Here is a 22997-nt window from a genome sequence, read left to right as displayed (position 1 = left end):
TATCTCTCCTATCCTGGCATGTTTTTGAACTCAAGTGTAAAATTTTATATTTATTCTGAATATTTCCTCTAATTAGATTTCATCCATTATCCTAATCATCACCATTTTAATTTCTGACTTTTTTTTCATCCAGACTTATGTCATTGGCAAAATGGATAGGCATAAAAAGACTTTACAGGAAAGCAGGCAAGACCTCCAGGATGTTGGACCAACTGTCTGTGGTGAACTTGTAGGAAGATGTGGGTGAGAGTTACTCAGGATGAGCTGAATTCAGTATAATCAGTGAAAGTCATGGTGCTGTTGGTGTATTTCAATGAAAAATGAAAATGTTTTCACTTATCATGAATTCAATATGATTTTGGGGGGAGGTGATTTGTGGATGAATGGACAGGCCATTGCTAGGCCCAGACTTGAAGTCTTTAACTTAGTTTATGAATGAATGTTACATACCAGAGCTGCCGCTGCTTTGATGTAGCCTTAGAGTCCCCCCATACCAAGGTGAGGCATCTAGGCAAAGGTCCAGAGTAGTACAGGATCTTTACAATCAATATAGTAAGAATTCAGTGACTTGGACCAATTTGGAAAAAAACCAATGAGAACTACTTCTAAGACAGAATTCAGGCTATTTCTAGTCCAGTTTTATTGCTTTCTAGGAACCAAATTACTGTTTCTATGAGGTCAGCCTAAACATGAAAGTGATTCAGTTAAATTCTAGGCTCCTTGTTGGTGGTCACATCTGAAGAGGAGGAGGAGGAAGAAGAAGAGGCAGGAACAGCAGTAATTTCTCAGGGTGTGTCAGCTCCTTGGCCTGCTTAAGGCAGTGTCACCCTCCTATAGTTAGCCAGAAGTTGGAAAGATATCAAGCAGAGGAATAGATTTGGACCGCGTTATGACTCGATGGAATGAGTGCTGATTTGGGAATCAGACTTAATGGGTTTGAATTTGAACTTGGACACTTTATCTATGGGTTCTGTATAGGGTACAGAGTCCTTGAGCCTCAGTTTCCTCATCTACAAAATGAGGGAATTAGACAAGAAAGACTCTGAGGCTGCTTCAGTTTCTAAATCAATGAGCCTGTGTCCCAACTGTCACCTTGCTGGGGCAGGAACATCTCTCATCTGTCTCAAGACTCCTAAGGACTGTAGCCTAATTGACCTTGAGAGGAGAAAGGCTGAGAGTAAAGGAATCCCTATTTACTTTGTGTCTCCTTGAGTTTGCTCTCCTAACAAAATTGTTTTATTTTGTTTTTCTGAAAGGTTATATGTTGCTTTATTGTCTAAATTAATAGAAAAAATTAGTCTACTACTATTTTCAGCCCATTTCTCACAAAGGAAGGCAGGGTCATCATGGAGAGAACATTAGCCCTAGAATCTGGAGCTTTGCAATTTGAGGCTTCAGCATTTATTGTGTCTGGGCCTTAGCATGTAACCTCCCTGGGGATCAGTCTCCTCTTCTGTAAAATGATGGTTTGGGGCTACAAGACTGACCTTCCAGCTCCTTCCAGCTCTAATTCTGAAACCCTTAAACAAATGAATAAAGACTCACAGTTTGTTCCCAATATTCCGAATGTCTTTGGCTTCCTCAAGTAAATCATGATTTGTGATTTGCAGAGCGGGCATTTTCTAAGCAGAGGAAAATTGGCACTTGTAGGTATTCGATGTATTAATTTTCTATTAAGTAACTAACTAGATCTAGGAAAGACCTTAATATCCTGAACCTGCTTAGTATATTTTTAAATAAATGTTGGAGGGACGAATGAGTGAATAATGACTGGGTAGATAGAGATGAAAGGAATGGCTAAAGGTCTAAAGGTCAACCTCAACCCAGGCTGCCTTCGGGTTAATGAGATTTAAATGTAGTTGAGCCAGGCAAATAATTAAGATGTCTAGTGAAAGTGTTTGTTTGACTGTCTGTGATTTTTGAGAGAACCTGCTTCTTGGCCTGATTTCTGTTTCATTTTTTGAGAAAAAACTGTAGGCCAATCACAAAGATTTGTAGTTTCTAAGAATGTGCTTGGAGAATAGCGTCTACTATCCCTTTCCTCCAAGTCTCAGCATAGTTGATGCAGAAAGTTACTTGGCCGGTTTGCCTCGATGTCCTCATCTGTAAAATGAACTGGAGAAGGAAAGGGCAAACCACTCCAATAGCTCTGCCGAGAAAACCTCAGATGGATTGGCCATGATTGAAATGACTGAATGATGTTTAAATTCCTTCACATACAAAAGAAGGGAACAGGAGTAAGCATCTATATGATACACCAAAAGCTAGACCCTGCATGTTTTAAACTATTATCTCATTTAATCTTTATAACAACTGTGTCTAGTTGATGCTGTGATCGTCTCCATTTGAGATGAGGAAACTGAGGTATGCCAGTCAAGTGATTTTCCTTGGTCCGAACTCAGGTCCCCTAGACTCCAGTTGTAGTGGGCTATCCACTGAGGCACCAGGTGCATCGCCCTCCCCCGCATCTCTCTTTCTTCTTTTTCCTTCCTTCCCCCCTTTTACTCTCTTCTCTTTTCTCCTTCTTTCCTCCCTCTCTCCCCCCCACTTTTTGCTCTTGCCCCCTCTCTCCTCCCATTCTCCTTCCTTCTTCCTCTCTCCTCCACCATGTCGCTCTCTTTCTGTCTCTCCCCATCTATTCATACAAGCATATATAACATAGGCACACATATAAAGTATCCGCCAAATATTGATTTATCTGTGCATTTGCTGTCCTCTCTCCACTCCCTAGTCAGTAGGCCATCAGGTCCTTGAAGACAGAGATTGATCTGAAGGCCTTTCAACCCCAGCCCAGGGCTTGCCACCTTTCTTGGTGTATTTGGACCTTACATTTCATCTATAAAGGAAACTCCCTCTAGGCATTTAGGGTGGGCAGATTGGCACTGTGTATCCTGCTGCTAATCTTAGACTATTGATTGGCCAAACAACTTGCCGGGGATGTGTAGTTTGTATGTGGCAGGGGTCGGATTTGAGCCCATATCTTCCAGACGGCTGAGACTGCTTTCCCTCCACTCCAGGCAGCCCCCCCTCCCCTCTCCTTCCTCCCCCCTCCCCACTGGCACATAATAGGCCCTTAATATACAACAATGGAGTTCTTTGGATTCTATGTGTAGAGCGTGAAGGGTCCTCCAAATCCCAAAGCAGCTGGCTTTCCCCACGCAGATTACAGAATAAATTAAATTAGATTGAATTCCCCAGCCCAAACACCAAGCAAGCTTCCTTGAAGAGTCCAAAGCCTTTCCTTGTTTGAGGCTTGGATTTCTCCCCACCCTAATAAACACAGAGGGCCCAGACTTTAATTAAATTAATCAGAGGTGTAAACTAAGTGTTGAATCGGCCCCAAACACTTCAACAAAATCAGTCAGATGCAAACTAGACAAGAACAGGTTTTTACTCAATTTCAGACATTTTTGAACCTTTGGCCACAGTCTGGCCAGCTCTGGGGAATGAATTGGGATTGGTTAAGAGAACGTTCCACACTTCTGCCTTCATGTGTCTAACTAAGCAACTGGGGTGGGGAAGGAGGACGCAGTGGTTAGGAACTGTCCTGAATTGAGATGACCCAAGTTCAAATGCAGCCTTGGATAATTACCAGCTGTGTCATCCTGGCCAAGTGATGAGACCTCCATCTGCCTCAATTTTCTCATCTACAAAATGGGATGATAGTAATAACACCTACCTCCTAGAGGTGTTGAGGATAAAGTGAGTCAGGTGTACAAATCACTTGGCAAACCTTCCAAGGGATAGAAGAGCTAGTTTTGATATCAGAGGAAGAATTAGCAGGAAAGTGATCAAAGGTGGGCCGGGCCCTTATACAACCAGGACTCGGCTCAGAGGTCTCCTGTTCTGGATATTCTTCTTGCATCCTCAGACAAGACACTCCATCTCCCTCAGCCTCAGTTTTCTCATCTGGAAATGGCCTCTCAGATCCCTCCCAGCTCTAGACCTATGATCCCGGCTGCCGTATTTATGCATATTGTCTTCTCCTGCTAGACTCTAAGCTTCTTGAGGCTGGGGACTGGATTTTCTTTTGACTTTGTTTCCCCAATACTCAGTTCTGTGACTGAACCATCCTGTCATCTTTACTTAATAAATTCTGATAGAGTATTGGTTAATTTCTGCAATTAAGTCACCATGAAATATGCACAAAGTAATTTTATGAGGAAATGAATGCTAACTGCCAGAGGAGTCCGGAAAAACCTCATGCAGGAGGGGACATGTGAAAAACCTCGGCACCAGGGGTCCTTGGTTTAAATCCTATCTCTTATTATGCTTATGATCTTGAACAAATATCTTGGCCCATCAGGGGCCTCCATTTTTCCTCTGATCCCGGAGGTTCTTTTTTTTGTTTTTAAGTTTTTGCAAGGCAATGGGGTTAAGTGGCTTATCCAAGGCCACACAGCTAGGCAATTATTACGTGTCTGAGACCAGATTTGAACTCAGGTACTCCTGACTCCAGGGCCTGTGCTCTATCCACTGTGCCACCTAGCCGCCCCTGCTTCTTCTTTTTTGCCCTCCCTTCTAAATCTGTGAAGAAAATACCTCCCATCACTGGCCAAGTCAGAGATCCTTGGGACAGACCCACTGGAGGGCAAGGGTGTCTGAATTTAAACTGACCCCAGTGCTATCCAAGGAGCTTCATGAAAAGTTCTGCAAATTCTGTTCTGCAGAAGCAGTGAACTTGTTTTCATGCGTCTACTTTTCTGTGTACACAGGATAACTTTGATCTGTTATTTTTGGCAGGTAGGAAGGTGGTGTCTGTGGGTGTTTTGCAAAATGATGTTGGGTCTGGCACCAGAAAGCCTTGAAGTCAGAGGAGTAGGGAACAGGGCTTCCATTATTGGGTCTTTGATTGGAGGGGCAATACCTCTAATAGATAATTAGGTCAAGGAAAATGAGCATTGTCATGGCGGTCACAACTCCAAGTGGTTTGGACATTTGTAGGGCAGGGAGATCAAAGTCCCCTTGGAAAACATTCCTGGTTTGAGGATGATGGCGTGCTGGTAAGATGAGGACTGGTCAAATTCTAATGGTTGAATTAGAGGTGAGACTATCAGGAAGCAAGGGAGTCTGGGGCACATAGGGGGGAATTGTCAGCTGAGGTCTTTAGGAAATTATAGAGATTGGAGAAGATGGAAAGAGAGGGAGCTATCTGAGAAAGAGGGGGGCCTATTTTTTCAGCTGCTTCTCTGACATGGGATTGTGTTCTGGGATCAAACAAAAGTGAATGGGTGTTTGGGGCAAAAGTCACCAGCCCCTGGGAATGGCAACCCTGCCTGGGATCTTGTCAGCACATTGAGGACTGGATTTCAAGTAATGACTGCCATTTCTGCTTTATTTGAAAAGCTTTTGTGGGAATTTTAAACTGTGGTTTACAGGTGAAAAGAGATAATGGGACATTTATATTTAAGAACTCTGTAACCCTGGGTGAATTGCTTTGTTTTCCTCAGTTTTCTGGACTATAAAATGGGGATATTAATAGCGCCAGCATCATAGAGTTGATCTGAATCTCAAATGAGATCTTACTTGAGTAGCACTTGGCACTCATGCTTCTCATCGTCAGTGCTGTCCCATATCCCCCATCTACTCACATGCTGAGGAATGTCAAATCTCGTGATCTTTTCCAAGTCCTCTTTCTCCATGATCTCTCTAGGATTTTAACACTGTTGATCACCTTCTTTGTTATTCTCTTCTCTCAAGGTTCTCTGTACACCCCTCTTTCTTGTTTCTCCTATTTATCTGAACAGTCCTTCTTGGTCCCCTTTGCTGGATCCTCTTCCAGATCATTTTGCTACCTGTAGATGTGTCCTTCAGGGTCCTGTCCTGGGTCCTTTTCTCTTCCCCTTTATACTACTTCACTTGGTGATCTCATCAGCTCCCCTGATTTCAATTATTATTTCTGTGCTAACACAATAAATCTGCCTATCCTGCCCAAGAAACTCTTTCAGACATCATGAACTGGCTGTCCAGTTGATGCCTTAAACTCAATATATCTGAAACTAAATGCTTTCTCATTCTCCCTAAATCCTCCACCCCTCCTGCCTTCACTATTACTGTGGAGGGTGCTATCATCCTCCCAGTCCCTTGGGTTCTCAACCAATCCAAACTTTGCCATCTACAAAATTGCTGCCATCTTGTTATTCCTTTTTTTTGGCAAGGCAATGGGTTAAGTGACTAGCCCAAGGTCACTCAAGTAGGTAATTATTAAGTGTATGAAGTCAGATTTGAACTGAGGTCCTCCTGTCTCCAGGGCTGGTGCTCTGTACTACCTAACTAGCCCCATTTTAATATTCCTAAAGCAAAGTTGGATCATTTGACTACCTCTGAAGAAGCTTCAGGGCTCCCTGTTGCTAGCAGGATAAAATATTAATTTCTCATCTTGGTTTCTAATTTTCTCAGTCATTCTCTAAAGGATCCTTCCAGACTTTGAAGAAGAGATGAGGTGATTGAAAGCCAGAGTCATGTCAAGGAATTCCAGAATTATTGACTGAGCAATCCCCTCTATGACCTTTCTGGATTTTGCTTCAAGAAAGTCCAGTGAACTTTTTAATAGTAATAAATGTTAGGAAGTATGCCCCTCTTTAAAAAATAAAAGCTCACAAATTCATGGATATATTTCCCAGTATATATCCCCATCCCTGCCTCCTCTTGTGGTGCCATCTTGCATAGCAAAGAATATAAAAGTGAGGAAAAACAATTCAGTCAAACTAAGCACAAATGGAAAAGTCTGACATCATATGTAACGTTCCACATACCTGGGCCCCGACCTCTGCAGAGAATGGGGCAGGACACGGCTGGAGCTTCTCCTTTCCACCTACAATTTTCAGATTTGTTTTTCCTACTATTGTAATTGTTCTTTCCATTTATACTGATGCAGTCATTTACTGCGTATGTTCTGTTTAAGACCTATAGGTCTCTCAGAGGAGCTTAAGGTGACCGGAACATTTGGAGCCGCTGTAGCTCACTTTGCCATCAGAATTCTTTTCTTGAAAGCATCCCACCCCCCCCCCCCAGGCCAATTTCCTCCATCGATTTTAGACCTTGGGATCCTCCCCACCCCTTCTCTTAATCTGGGAATGTTCTATATTAGATGGTGGCAGGAATGGATGAGGCGGTCTGGTAGCAGAAGCACCATCCCTGGGAGGTGGCCGGATTTCAGAAAATGTTGAGAGAACGAATGTTTGAATAAATGAATGAAAAAGCCTTTCCATGCCTATGGAGCCACACTCATTCGGCTAAGAATGAATGAACAAAATCTGGATCTGATTATTCTGGAACTCCCCCTGGTCATAGCTTCCCTAACACATGGGCTATAAATAAAGCCACGTTCCTCCCCATCCCCTGAGGCAGAGAGATGGGGGCCAGATCTAGACTCAGGAAGACCTGGCTGGGGAAGCCTAGACTAGGGTCTCGCCATCCACTCAACTGGAAACAACAGAGGAGTTGCCAGTCTGCGTTGGGGCAGAGGGCATGCAAACCAGGAGCTTCCTTTGACTCTGAAGTCCCAGTTCTGCAGTTCCCTCTCTCAACATTTCCAATAATTATTTTGCTCCATCGGTCTTCCCCTCTCCCTTATTGGGGAATCCAAAATGAGGTTGCTCTTGGGTTCCCTATCACCTCAGCGGCCAGCTCCTCCCGTGTGATTAAAGCTCACTTGGGCCTCTCAAGTTTCCTTTGTCCATTCTTTCCCCTTTTGGAGAATGAAAGGACCATCATCCATCTTCCTGAGCATTAGGCTCAGAGATAGGGAGCCTCTGTCCATTAACACATGGACAATTCTCATTGTTTGAGAACTTTTGCGATCACAGATTCTCATGGGTGTCTCTAGTGCATTCTAGTCCATGTCCCCCGTTTTAACAGAGGAGGAAATTGAGGCTCAAAGTTAAGGTCACACAAGTGGGAAGTGTCAGTCCCAGGATGGGAATTTGTATCTACTGGTTCCCGATCTGGGACTCTTTCCAGCCTTCCAAAAAGAAACCTTCTAATGCAGGGTTCTTAACATGGTGTCCATGAGCTTGTTTTGAAAATTATTTGTATCACTATGTTTCAGTAGAGCAGGTTTCCTTTGTATTCCCGTATGTTTTATTTTCAGTATTTAAAATCAGGATTCTGTCTAGGGTTCCCAGGATTCACCACATCCCGCCCCCAGTTCCAAGACACACAACAAAGACAGGACCCCTCCCCCAATGGGTAGTGTGTCTCAGCCACCTCCAGGAGGGAGGCCTCAGGCCAGAGTTTCCAGGTATTCATGAGGTGCCAAAGCTAAGCTCTCCAACAGAATATTTATTTTTAGTGTCAACGCCTCAGAGCTTTTGTTTGTTATCTTGCCTGGGAGCCCCCTGGCCTGGCTGACTGCTTGGTCTGGGTTATTTCGAATCCAGCCAGGTCTGGCCGGGGTTGGTCTGCAGTTGAAGTTAAGGTCACCCAGCGGCTCACCCAGCATTTTCATAGAGTCCAACAACTGTTTGTTATGGTATTGAGTTTAGCCCTTAAGCCTTGTGATTGCCATTCAAACAGGATTGCAATGCCACTCTTTAGGCAGGGGGTCCTGTTAGCTGCAATATGGCACTCACTGGCAGTGTTGGACTGCTTGGTGATCACATGGCCTCTTCCTTTGTCACTCCCATGGACCGTCTGTGCTGGGTTCATCATTGTGAAGCTGCCAGGCAGGGTGCCATCCTCACTGCAGTCTGGCATAGGGTTTTGCTTATCAATTGCTTGAAATCCAAGCCTCTGCCTAATAGACTTGACTGTGAGAGGTGGCCAGAGCTGAGTTCAAATCTGGTCTCAGATACTTAGTAAGTCGTTTAGCTCTGTCTGCCTCAGTTTCCTCATCTATAAAACAATATACAATTATATACAATAAGAGCATCAACTGGTTGTAAGAAGCAGATGAGAAAGATATGCAACATGCATGTCCAAGGGGCATCACCCAAAAGAGAAACCGGATTTTTATTGCTGATGCTCCTCAAGGAAAACCAATGTGTCTATCCTGTGATATACTAAGCAAAGACTGAGGGTTGGTTGGTTTGTTGTATGGGAATTGCACCATTCTCAAGAGACTTGAGTGGATCCTCTCTGAGGCGCTTGCCTCGACACCTGGGGGACCATAAGCACTTGTTCATTGATGATTAGTTCTCATCATAGGGTATGGCCGAATGATTCAAGAGGATGCCAGATACCTGGGTCCTGTGTTTTGTAGGGGATGGTGCCCATGGAAAGGTGCAGTCTCCATACAGACACCCAGGTCACTGTGGATGAGCAGCTTGGACACCCCCCTCTCATCATCCTCTTTCTCTAGTTCTTGCAGACAATTTGAAGTCCAACCCTGGGATTAAATGGCAGTACTTCAGCTCTGAAGAAGGAATCTTCACTGTTTTTCCAGCACACAAGTTCCGATGCAAGGGCAGCTACGAGCATCGGAGCAGGTAGGAAGCTTTCTGTTACTTGAGCTATTCATTCTTTCATTCACACATCTATCCATTCTCTTATTCATTATTTCATACATTAATTTACTTATTCACTAATTCATTCACACTTCCATCCATTAACCCATTCACTCATTCATTCACTTACCTGCTTTTGCATCCATCCATCCATCCATTCACTTGTTCACTCATTCATTCACACATTCACAAGTTTTCTTTTCTTTTTTCTTTTTTTAATTAATTTTTATTAAAGATATTATTTGTGTTTTACAATTTTCCCCCTAATCTTACTTCCCTACCCCCACCCACCCATGGAAAGCAATCTGTCAGTCTTTACTTTGTTTCCATGATGTACCTTGATCCAAATTGGGTGTGATGAGAGAGAAATCATATCCTTAAAGAAGAGAAGTCTAAGAGGTAACAAGATCAGACAAAAAGATATCTGTTTTTTTTTCTAAATTAAAGGGAATAGTCCTTGAACTTTGTTCAAACTCCACAGCTCCTTATCTGGATACCGATGGCACTCTCCTTTGCAGACAGCCCAAAAGTGTTCCCAATTGTTACACTGATGGAATGAGCAAGTCCTTCAAGGTTGATCATCACTCCCATGTTGCTGTTAGGGTATACAGTGTTTTTCTGGTTCTGTTCACCTCACTCAGCATCAGTTCATGCAAATCCCTCCAGGTTTCCCTGAAATCCTGTCCCTCCTGGTTTCTAATAGAACAATAGTGTTCCATGACATACATATACCACAGTTTGCTAAGCCATTTCCCCAATTGAAGGACATTTACTTGATTTCCAATTCTTTGCCACCACAAACAGGGCTGCTATAAATATTTTTGTACAAGTAATGTTTTTACCCTTTTTCATCATCTCTTCAGGGTATAGACCCAGTAGTGGTATTGCTGGGTCAAAGGGTATGCACATTTTTGTTGCCCTTTGGGCATAGTTCCAAATAGCTCTCCAGAAGGGTTGGATGAGTTCACAGCTCCACCAACAGTGTAATAGTGTCCCAGATTTCCCACAACCCTTCCAACAATGATCATTATCCTTCCTGGTCATATTGGCCAATCTGAGAAGTGTGAGGTGGTACCTCAGAGAAGCTTTAATCTGCATTTCTCTAATAATTAATGATTTAGAGCATTTTTTCATATGGCTATGGATTGCTTTGATCTCCTCATCTGTAAATTGTCTTTGAATATCCTTTGACCATTTGTCAATTGGGGAATGGCTTTTTGTTTTAAAAATATGACTAAGTTCTCTGTATATTTTAGGAATGAGTCCTTTGTCAGAATCATTAGTTGTAAAGATTGTTTCCCAATTTACTATATTTCTTTTGATCTTGGTTACAGTAGTTTTTATCTGTGCAAAAGCTTTTTAATTTAATGTAATCGAAATCATCTAATTGGTTTTTGGTGATATTCTCGAACTCTTCCTTAGTCATAAACTGCTTCCCTTTCCATAGATCTGACAGGTAAACTAGTCCTTGATCTTCTACTTTGCTTATAGTATTGTTTTTTATGTCTAAGTTCTGTAACCATTTGGACCTTGTCTCGGTAAAGGGTGTGAGGTGTTGGTCTAATCTAAGTTTCTTGCATACTAACTTTCAATTATTCCAGCATTTTTTTTTTATCAAAGAGGGAGTTTTTATCCCAATGGCTGGACTCTTTGGGTTTATCAAACAGCAGATTACTATAATCATCTCTTGCTTTTACACCTAGTCTATTCCACTGGTCCACCACTCTATTTCTTAGCCAATACCAAACAGTTTTGATGGCTGATGCTTTATAATATAATTTTAGATCAGGTAGGGCTAAGCCACCTTCTTTTGCACTTTTTTCATTAAGCTCTTGGCAATTCTTGACTTTTTATTTCTCCATATGAATTTACTTACAATTTTTTCTCATTAAAGTAATCTTTTGGAATTTTGATTGGTAGACCACTAAACAGATAGTTTAGTTTTGGTAGAATAGTCATTTTTATTATATTAGCTCTACCTATCCATGAGCAGTTGATATTTGCCCAGTTATTTAAATCTGATTTAATTTGTGTGAGAAGTGTTTTATAATTGTTTTCAAAAAGATTCTGAGTCTGTCTTGGCAAATAGACTCCCAAGTATTTTATATTGTCTGAGGTTACTTTGAATGGGATTTCTCTTTCTAGCTCTTCCTGCTGTATCTTGCTAGACATATATAGAAAAGTTGAGCATTTATGAGGGTTTATTTTATAACCTGCAACTTGGCTAAAATTGCTAATTGTTTCCAGTAGTTTTTTGGATGATTTCTTGGGATTCTCTAGGTAGACCATCATGTCATCTGCAAAGAGTGAGAGTTTTGTCTCTTCCTTCCCAATTCTAATTCCTTCAATTTCTTTTTCTTCTCTAATTGCTGATGCTAATATTTCTAATACCATTCATAAGTTTTCTTAGAGAAGTCACTTCTTTCAATATCACATGATCAATTCAAAGAGCAAACAGATTTTTCTAAAGAAATAAGGAAAGGGCCACAGGCATGGTAGGAAAGCCAGAGTTAGGGAGAACTGAAGAGGTGGTAGGTTTGCCATTAATCAACCTTGCCAAGCAGGGATGGCTGTCTTGACTCCCCAGGAGTCAAGAGCTGAGCACCCTTCCTCCCTCATTCTGCTCTCTGGATGCCCTCAAAATAGACTTGGAGACTAGGACATCATGGTTGAAGCCACTGGGGCACAGTTGGGTGACCTGCCTCAACACCTGATCACCCCAATTTATCTTCCTCTGATGTCATCCCTTCCCACAGGATGGCTCTGTGTTTTTTTTCCCTTAGGGAGAGTTGGGATTGCATTTTCAGGCCATTTCATTGCTGTCCAAGGTCGGGTCGATTCATCTTGGAATCTTGAGGACCTATGGTGTGGTGATGTCAGTCCTGGCCTTGAGGTCAGAGGACCTTGAATCCCAGCTCTGTCATTTACTGTGGGAGTGAGCTGAGCAATCTGCCTCCTCTCCTTCCATTCTTCACTCACTTGCCAGGAGCATGGCACAACAGGGTCACTCCTCAGCTCGGATGACTCCTGTGGCTCCCTGTTACTTGCAGGATCAAAGACAACCTCCTTTGTCATGTAAAATCCTTCACAATGTGCCTCCCACTGATTTTGCCCCAGATTCCTCCCCTTCTCACATTCTAGAGTCTGGCCATACTGGCCATACTGGTTTTCACACATGATGGTCCATCTCCCATCTTTATTCCTTTGCATAATTCAGTAGAGGATCCCATTCTCACCTGCCTAGTTTCTTTGAAAGTTCATAGGATTTTCCACCTCCTAGATAAGAGGTTGTTGAGATGTCTGACTGCTGCTGCCTCTCCTTCCTTGGCATTGCAGTGTATTTGGGGGTGAGTTTTTCAGAGGAAGAATATCTTAACGATCAATCAACCGATCAATCAGTAAGAATTTAGTAAACTGTGCTAAGTGCTAGAGATATAAAGGAATCATTTTGAAAAAGTGGGGGGGAGGGGTTTGTCTCTTGTAAGCAGCATATTGTGAAGGGTTTTGTTTCTTATCCAGTCTGCTGGTGGGATCACAGGTCACAGAAGGCAAGCCCTGAGTCAGGAAGACCTGAGTTCAAATCTCATCTCAGACATTTACTAGATATATGACATTTAACCTCTGTTTACTTCAGTTTCCCTAGCTAAAAAAAATGAAGACCATAATAGTTTTGAGGATCAAATGAGAGAATAATTTTAAAACTCGTAGTATTTTATCTGGAATATACTAAGCCTATAAGAAATGCTATTCAGTAGTAGTAGTAGTAGTAGTAGCAGTAGTAGTAGTAGTGGTAGTAGTAGTGTTATTGTTATTGTTATATGGCCTCTACCCTCCGATTATCGAAACACACCCTCAGTTCCAACAAGGAGGGAGACAGAACCAGTCCTGAAGCCAGGGAGACTGGAGTTCAGTTTCTAACTTTGACACCTGCTGGCTGTGTGACCCTGGGCAAGTCACTTAACTTCTCTGTGCTCCTGACCATCCTCCAAGACTAAGCTGAAGAAAATGTGCTATTTGTACTGGTAGAAGAAATTTCCTTGCTCAGGAGTCCCCTGTCCTAAAGAAATTCCATTTTCTCTGCCTATGTATGTATGTATGTATATGTGAATACCTGTGCAGCTATTTTTATATCTAGAACTACATAGGAGTATGTGGACATAGACATCTAAACTAGTGAACAAACATGTCTTTATTGTGTATATGTTTACTTGGATATATAATTAAAACACATTAAAGATGTGTGTTCACTTAGTATGGATGTCTATGTCTCCATACCCATATGTAGCTCTAGATACAAATATTCACACATGTGCCCACATGTGAGGAGAGATGCTGCACCTGTGATTTCACTAACACTGGGAGCTCTTATGTCCAATGGAATCTTCCTCTCTAATTAGATTCTTGAAGGGATTGGGGGGATACTGACTTTCCCAAGGTCACTCAGCCTTCCAGTTAGGACTTGAATTCAGATCAGCCTGATTCCAAAGGCTGCCTTCTACCCATAGTGCCTTGTTTCTCATAAAAAAAACTATTAAAAATTGTATACCCTTTCAAATCACCCTTCCAGCTTTTAAATTGAAAACAGGGAACATAAAACTTTTTCAATAACTGCAACTAATCCTTTAAAAAAAAGAAGACATCAGTTCTTTATTATGCTCATTATAGGGAAAAGCTTAAAGGAATGGGCTTAGGAAGGGGTGGAAAGGGGGCAGGGTGGGCCCAGAGAGGAGGTGTCTGAGGCAGCCACTAATTGAGGGTCTGGGAAAAGGGTAATGGGAATTTCTGATGGCTCCTCTGAATACTGGAGATCCAAAGGAGGCAGGGGTGAGACACTATGGCAAGGGGGCAACAAGAAGCATTTTAGAGGAAAAAAATAATGAAGTCAAAACTGATTAGATGTCAGCATTGTCGCACATTGTACATATATGCAGATTTATGATACACAAGTAATTTGAATAAACATGTCAGCAGAGTGACCTGGCAGCCAAGAGAATTAGTGTGATATTAGTCATTTTAAAGAAAGACCTAGTATCTAAGCCTAAGAGAGGCAGCATGACCTTAGAAACTGATCTTGGAGACAAGAAATGCTGGGTTTGAGTCTTCCTTTCAGCTCCATAGTGACCCTGGGCAAGTTACTTAAGTTCTCAGTGATCTAGACAGTTCTCTAAGAGTAGAAGTACCTGAGAGGACAACACCAACCTGAACTTGTCAATCCCAGGGAAATCCCAGGTCTTACCCTGTCCCTATAACGTCCAGAAGAAGGGTGGTCCTCATCCCTCTCGCTTCTGCCCTAATCAGAGCATTTCTGGGGTGGTTTGTTCAGCTCTGGGTACCCCAGTTTAAGATGGGCATCGATGAATTAGAGTAATATCCAGAAGAAGACAATTGAGATGGTGGAGTGGCTCAAGATCATTTCATTCAACATTTGGTTGAGGGAAAGGAGGATGCTTAGCCTGGGAAGAGACAAAAGCTTCCACCAAAGAGCTGGAGGTTTTCAGGTGAGGGTCATTGCAGACTTGTTCTACTCTAGTGAGGTTCCCTGCCTTCAGAGCCACCACCAACAGTTGAAGAGCAGAGCCCCAGGCACAGAGCCAGAGAAGACAGAACAGGTCTGCCCTCAATAGGGAGCAGGGATGAGGAGACTGAGGAGGAGGAGGAGGAAAGACGAAGGGGTGCTAGTGGGACCTTGATGTGCGGTGCTCCTAAAACCACACCCACTTCTGTGGACCGCGTTCATGAGGATGAATGGTGACTCCTGGGGTTCTATACTAAGCTACCAAAGCTTCATGCTACAATAAGACTTTGGGGGCACCTGCTCCTGCCGCCCCGTTCAAATCTGGGGTCCATGTTGTCATCATCAGTTGCTATGGAATCGAGTGAACATCCAGACCCCAACCCAGCCTAGGAATTTAAGAAGGCAGTTCATTGAGGCAGAAAATGACTTCACTAGTTAAGACTCAGTAAACCTTCCCTAGTACCACCTATGTATACGACTCTGGGGTAAGTCCTGGCGATCCAACAGTAATACAAATGAAGCAGGCCTTACCCTCAGGGAGCTTCCACTCTAAGAGGACAGATAACACATGCACCTAGGAGCACATGTAGAATCCATTCAAAATACATCCAGGCTTGTGTGGAGCAAGGGGCACTTGCCTGTCTGCATTCCCTTCTGTTTGAAAGGACTCATAGGAAGCTGACAAAGAGTGGGGCTTGGGTGATGGGGCTGGATAGGGAGAGCTGTGTGGGGAGGATCATGAAACACATAGGGGCTGAGGAGGGGAGAGTGGAGTCAAGGAGAGAGTCATGAGAATCCTCAATGGATATTCAAGCAGCTGTGGCGATAGTGGTATTTATCACCGTGAAGATGTAAAGAGGGCAGTTTGTTAGCCTGTGGATAGAACCCTGGACCTGCAGTCTTCCTAGGCTCAAATCCAGCCTCAGATGCTGACTAGATGTGTGACCCTGGGCAAGTCACTTCACTCTGTTTGCCTCAATGTCCTCATCTCTCAAATGAACTGGGGAAGGAAATGGCCAACCATCCAGTATCTCTGCCATGAAAACTCCAAACGTGGTCATGAAAGGTCAGATGTGACAGAAAAAATGACTCACTGACATGAGATAAATAGATAACCCTATAAATTAAACACGAAATGATTAGGCAGCATAAAAAGTCTTTGAGAAAAGTGATTGGATTCCTGTGCAAAAATGCATTCATGAGCATATTTTCCCTTTTCGTCATTGACTGTTGCTTATTGCTTCTGAAATCAGGTAGGTAGAGGCCAAATTGCATGGGGTGGGGGAGGTGACTTTCTTGGGGTTAAGGTATTCATTTAGCAATCTTTTCAAATGCTGTCACTAAATCTTTTAAAGCTAGAAGCTTCTACAGCTGGAGGCATAAGGGAGACCACCTCCTGTTCCTATTAAGAGCTAGAATTGGCCCAGAGCCCAGAGGTTCTCTGTTCATCATCTAATCAGTTTTTCTTTGGGGGCAGTACCACATTTAAACTATTCCAGGCCACAAAGTCCAAATAGATGTATCTTTTCCCATTTGGGGGCTGGGTAGGGTGGGGAAAGGGTTTATTCTCTGCCAAGCATTGTGGGATAGGGATTAAAGAGCTGACCTCAAAGCCAGACAGACCTGAGTCCTTCAGACACATACTGACCGTGTGACCTCGGCCAGGTCATTAAACTTTGTGCTCTAAGCAACCCTCTAAGGCAGATTTGCTTTGCTGAAAGGAAAGCCCAGACCCAGTCTCTGTTCCTTCCAAGCTCCAAAAGGTCAACTCCACCAACCTCCACCTGAACAGCATGCCCCATCCAGAGTCTCATTTATTCAACAAATAGTTTTTGAGGACGCAGCTCTATTCTATCTGATGTCCTAAAGGATACAAGAGACACTAAACAGTTTGCACTCTGCCTTCTAGGAGTATGGTTTTATTGGAAAGATACACTTCTTATTTTAACCCAAAAGTCTGCCAATTACTCATTATTATTTTTAAAATTCTGCTCCCCAAAGAAGCAGAGAATATAGGAAATGGCTTGGGTAGAAACAATTTGCTCAAATGCTGTTGGTGCTAGGGCCACTCTGATCACAAGATTTTAGGGTTGAAAGGGACCTCAGAGGTCATCACATCCAATCTCTCCATCTTACAGATGAGACTGAAGCTTCCAATGGTTGTACTTGAATCCAGGACTTCCTAGCTCCCCATGCATCACTCTACTATCCATTAGGCAACTTTGCCTCTCAGTGATGGGTAGAGACAATCTGGGAACCATCCAGGCCCTATTCTTGCCTGTTTTGTCTCAGATGAACCTATCAAGAACAATGGGATGGCAACTCTTGTTTGAAAGGTCCACCCATAAGAACTATCTCAGAGAATTTCTAAATACATGCCAAAAAGAAGGCCAGAATCTTTTGTGGAATTATCCAAATCAGTTCTCTCCAAGAAGCCACCTCCCAGCCTGAGTTGGAGACCAGGACCCTCTGTTGACCCTTGGACATCTTCAGGCACTAAATGATCCCTAGTCCTGAGCCTAACCCCATGCTTTGAATTCTCCAGTCTCTGCACACAGTCTCCTGGCTCCTTTGAAGAGTGCCTGGCCTCCTGGTAGAGTCTGAGCCTCCCTGGCCTATTGGGCCTGCATCCTGGTCCCTGCTTCTGAGATCCAAGGGATCTTCTGTAGTACAGAAGAGGGTTACAGAAATCACTAGTCCACTTCTTTACACAAGTGGAAGCTAAGTCTAAGTCATTGACTTGCAAGATCTCATGAGGAAGCTGGGGCAAAGATGAGAGAAGCAACTGGACCCTGGGTCCTTCTTGGGTGACTTGGATCAAGTTATTTCATTTCCTGGAAGTTTGGTTTTTTTCAGTTCTAAAATGATAAAAGTTTGGACCAGACTCCGAGACAGAAGATCCCAAGGACTGGGTGCCAGTTTCTCCTCATCTTTGCCAGGAGGAGACTGGATTCTGCTGTTCCTTCCAGTTTTAAATCTAGGCTGAAACCCAAGTATTTTGATTCTCACATTTGTGCATCTCATATTTGTGCATCCCACAACTGCAATGAAAAAAAAAATAGCATGATGCTGTTGACTCGGGTTCAACTGTTTCTAAAAACTCATATTCCTGAGTGGCGTTCTCATAACAGCCCTAGGAGATGGGGTGTGAATGTTTTGAGCTCCATTTTACATGTGAGGCAATGGGGACCCAACAAGGTTATAGGTTCATAGTTTTGGAAATGGAAGGGACCTTAGAAGCCATTGACTCCACCCCCACCCCAAGTTTGCAGTTGAGGGACCTGAGCACAGAGAATCTAAGTAGCTCATCCAGGGTCCCATAGCCAGTGTAAAGTGGAGAACAGGGTAACTCCAGGTCTCCCAATTCCAAAGAAGCCCCCTTTCTAGACTACCCCACACACATAATCTACTGCACACATACCTTACATTGGGAATCTGTGGGTTGTTTCTATTCAATAACCCCCAAGATCTGATCCTGTTTGGGGTAACTTAGTGAAGTGGAAATGTTGCCTTTGGAGTTAAGAGGATTCCTTCAAAGCCTAGTTCCATTAACTATACAGATCTGTGGTGAGTTTATTAACTTCTCTGTACCACAGTTTCCCCATCTGTAACATGAAGGGGCTGGATTCAATGGCCTAGGAAATCACTTCCAATTTCAAGTTTGTGATTCTGAGTGGAATTTTAAAACAAAATTTTCTTCTTGGCTTCTCATCACCTTAGGAATTCTAATTAGAGGTTAAACCTTAAATATCCTTTTTAGAAAAATCTTTGTCCCAGCATCTCTGCCCTCTGGCTTTCTCACATTTTACCCATCCTGGCAAGAGAGGGAGGCATCTCCTGTGAAGCTGCCACCTCTGTTGACTCATCTTCCTCCCAGTTCTCCACTGGCTCCCATCGATGTATTCACCAAGAGGGACTAATGGCGACTGTCCAGATTCAGGGCAAGACTTGGCTCAAGTGCGCATTGATTTGACCCTGCCAAGCCCTGGTTTGGGGTCCCCTGCCTGCAATCCTCTCTGTCTCTTGGTTCTCATTCATGTTCATAAATGAAGAGGGATGCCATTGAGTCCATAGGCATGCCACCTCTCAGAATTAGACCTGGTATTTGGGGACTGGGGGATCCAAGGAGGAGAAAAGAGTGAGTTCTCATAGGCCCAGTTTGCATTCCCAAGTTCCCTCTAATTTGTTCCAGCTTTAAAACTGTGAATAGAAAACTCATTAAAGCTCTTTCTCACAAACCCTCCCTCCACCCCCAAGCAACGGGCATGAGCTGAATGCGGCTTCACTGCAGAAGTGGTCTTTGTGTGGGTCTGGGTTTGATGTTGGCAAACAAAGACCCCAAAATGGGGAAGGCTGCACTACGGACTCTGACATATTTTGACAACATGTTTGAAAATGCCCAGAGAAGAGGCCTGGTGCTGCCTGACCTGGGTGAGTTCCTGCCTAGTCCCTGAGAGGAAAGACCCCTCTGCAGAGCCTTTGTCTCTGGAGGATGAACCGAACCAAGCTCCGAGGCCTCCAGCTCATGCCATGCAGGCCCTCTCTGGGGTCTCTCTGCTTGGGTTGTATGCAGGAAAACAGAATGTGGCTTAATAAGGGACTATTTCTTCACTTCCTTTCTCTCTCTCTCTCTCTCTCTCTCTCTCCCCCCCTCCCTCCCTCTCTCCCCCTCCCTCCTTCCCTCCCTCCTTCTCTCTCTCTCCCTCCCTCCCTCCCTTGCTTTAGGTCTCTGTTTTTATTTCTTTAAATCTGTTTCTCCCCCTTCTCTTCCCCCCCTCATTATCTCTATTTTTTTTTGTTTCTTCAACCTTCCTTCTCCCTCTCCTTCCATCTCTTTCTCTCTTTCTCTGTTTCTCTGTCTCTGTCTCTCTCTGTCTCTCTCTCTCTCTCTCTCTCTCTCTCTCTCACCAACTCTCCCCCCCTCTATCTCAAGCACACATATTTTGGATGGATGAATGGAAAGACAGATTGATCAGTCATCTTCTTGGTTATAGAATCATTTCAACCAGATAGCTCTGAATCTGCCTTCCATTGGGAATCTATGGGGAACAATGGAAAGAACATTGGTTCTTGTATCAGACCTAGGCTCAAATCACATTTCTGATACTTGCTCCCTGTGTGACATGTTACAATTCACTTACCCTCAGTTTCCTCATCTGTAAATGAAAGGATTGTTAGATTTGAAATTTTCCAGAAGTCCCTGGAGAGAGAGAGAGAGAGAGAGAGAATTCTGTTATCATATAATTGGTTTCCTTTTATTCCCCTACATTGGATTTGATGCATTTATGCAGTCAGGCCCCCAGACTCTACCCAGGTCTGTGACCCAGAAGGGCTAGCTCCAGGTATGTGCCTCTGATTTGTAGCCACAAGCCAACCAGGGGAATCTTGGAGTCACAGATTTTGAGGTGGACAGCCCTGCAGTAGAGAGATCCTCCCAGTTCCTGATCCCAAAGCACCCTTAAACAATGCAGGTAGCAGCTCTTCAGAAGAGATGGGGCTAATTTAGAGACTCTTCATTCATAGATAATAGGATTTCCAGTGGGAAGAGGCTTCTTAGGGATCATTCAGTCCGACCCTAACATTTTTTTCAGAGGAAGAAAATCGGGTTCCAAGGAAGGACTACTTACTTGCCCAAAGTAACTGGCAGAGCCAGAATTTGAACCTGGGACTTTTGAAGTACAGCTCTCTGCTCTGCTTGTTTTCATCTACCAAAACTCTTTAGTAACTGGGTCCTGTTATTCCGATTTGGAAAAAAAAAAGTCCAGATTGACCCCAGATGTTCATCATTGCAAATGGGGAGATCAGCAGATGACTACATTCCTAGGAAACCACTCCAGAAACAAGGTTGTTCGCCAACCTTCAGTGTTCCCAGGCCTCTGAATTTTCACTGCAGCTTCGGGGGAGAGGGGGGAGACTGTGTTGGGCTTGGAGGTCAAAGATCCGGGTTCAAGTTTGACTGCCACTTCTTGGGCATGTGGCCTTGGGTGAATCACTCCCCTCTCCAGGCCCCCCAGCCCCAACACACCCCATCATTCTGTCATGACCCAAGCTGAGCCATGGGCAGAGCAATGAGTAGAGAGAGGGCAGGTCTTGGGGTCAGGAAACCCTGGGTTCAAGGCCTGTTCTGGGACATACAGGCTGTGTGGTCCAGACAAATCACTCGATCTCTTGTATTACACCCAATTCTCCAAGATAGATTACAAATTAAACATCAATAATTAACAGTTAGCATCTCTGTACCAGTTCAGAGTTTGCAAAGCTCTTTCTATACATCAGCTCCTGGAATCCTCACAAATACCCCTGGGGGCAGGTGCTATGATTAGGCCCATTTTACATATGAGTAAACCAAGGCACAGAGAGAGAAATACCATTGCCAGGGTCACATAGCTAGTCTGTCTAAGCTCTCGCCTCTCTGGAGCCACCTAGTGGTCACTCGACTTGTCCTCACCAAGCTCCTCCTGAGGGTCAGACACCACATAAGCATCATTGGCTGGTTGGTGGCTGGTTGGTGGCTGGTGGCTGGTTGGTGGCTGGCTGGTTGGTTGGTGGCTGGCTGGCTGGCTGGTGGCTGGCTGGTTGGTTGGTTGTCTGGCTGGCTGGTTGGTGGCTGGCTGGCTGGTTGGTTGGTCGGTGGCTGGCTGGTGGCACAAACTAAGTAGGTCTGACTGTACCTAATCAGACCCATAGGAGATCAGAACATTCTACCACAGGTTGGGTACTCTTGATATAGGTGCAGTGAAGGGGGGCGGGGTTGTGATTCAAGTGCATGGAAGGAAAGTGACTGGAATGAAACATGACCAAGAGTGGGGTGAGAACCCCTCAGTCTGATTTTTCATTCTCCTCTCCTGCAGGCATGAATGGGAGACTAAAAATACCCCAAGGTGCCTGCTTTGAATTTTCACTTATTAGAGGCCAGCTGAGACTCAGTTGTGTGGGCTGACTTGAGGAAGAGATATGGAAAAGATGGGAGGAGATGCCAACATACCCCACTGTGGGGCAGGACTTCCAGAGTGACTTCCTTATTTTCTAGAGATAAACCATAGTTTGTTCATTTTTTTAATAAACGTAAGATTATGTTGGTTGAGGGAACTCAACAGCTTTGCTTGGCATCTTAAAGAATCCATAGGAGTTTTGTCTAGAATCCCACATCTAGTCTAAACACTTGAACCCAGGAGCTTCCTAAGTTTGAGGGCATCTTCTCCATCCTCTAAGCCCATTTACACACATATCAAGTGTTTAAATGTTTTTTGCTTGATTAAATTTCCAGTCATCCAAGTCAAGATATTTGCCTAATTTCCTCCAGTAGCCAGGGTAACTCAGGAGTCAGAAAAAAGAGTGGATAGTTTGAGGGAGGTGTAGAGACCCAGGGTTGAAGATCAGCAGGCCAGGAACCACAGACAGACCTGGGAGAGCTGGAGGGTTTCCTTTACTTTGAATCTGGATTGTGCAGCCCAAGGCCAGACAAATAGAAATGCGCATTGATTGAGTTCAGGGAAAAATCCCAAGCCAGAAAGGACTGGGCCCCAAAGTTCTATTTCTGTATTTTGCAGGCCTATCTACGTCTCTACAGTCCGGCCTCAATCAAAACACATCGTTGTCATCATGGACCACGGTGCCTCTGTCACAGAAACCCAACTTCAGATTGCCAAAGATGCAGCCCAAGTCATCCTCAACTCCATCGATGAACACGATAAGGTGATCACTCTCTCTCTGCTTGTGAGCTGGGTTCCGGAGATCCATCTAAAGCACATTCTGACCCTGAGAAGTTTGCAGATGGGTTTTAATTATTTTAATCCTTCTTTGGAACAGCCCATGGAAAAAGATATTTTCCAACTCTTTGAGGACTGGATCTTAAACCCTAGCAGGATCTGGTTTGTGGGGCCAGCCCGTGGATTGTGGTTGTTCTCCTACATGAAATTCTGACTCCCTCATCTTGTTGGTTGTGTAAGTCAGTGTTAGGAGTAGGAAACAGTGTGTGTGTGTGTGTGTTAGGAATAGGGAACATATATGTGAATATATGGATGAATATTAGGAGT

The 22997-nt window shown here is 43.8% G+C and overlaps 1 protein-coding gene across 2 annotated transcripts in view; it reads left to right on the top strand.

The window, feature by feature from the left end:
- CACHD1 (cache domain containing 1) overlaps positions 1-22997 on the top strand; it is a 228379-nt gene that overhangs the window by 139061 nt on the left and 66321 nt on the right. For both annotated transcript variants that reach the window (XM_074221256.1, XM_074221255.1), the window contains exons 5-6: positions 9302-9428; positions 22512-22656. In XM_074221256.1, coding sequence (XP_074077357.1) covers positions 9302-9428; positions 22512-22656 — 272 coding nt within the window. The remainder of the gene's footprint in view (positions 1-9301; positions 9429-22511; positions 22657-22997) is intronic.

The sequence above is a fragment of the Macrotis lagotis genome, chromosome 2 (genome assembly GCF_037893015.1).
Source record: "Macrotis lagotis isolate mMagLag1 chromosome 2, bilby.v1.9.chrom.fasta, whole genome shotgun sequence".
In the NCBI taxonomy this organism is placed as follows: domain Eukaryota; kingdom Metazoa; phylum Chordata; class Mammalia; order Peramelemorphia; family Peramelidae; genus Macrotis; species Macrotis lagotis.
This window is presented reverse-complemented; position numbering and strand designations above follow the sequence as displayed.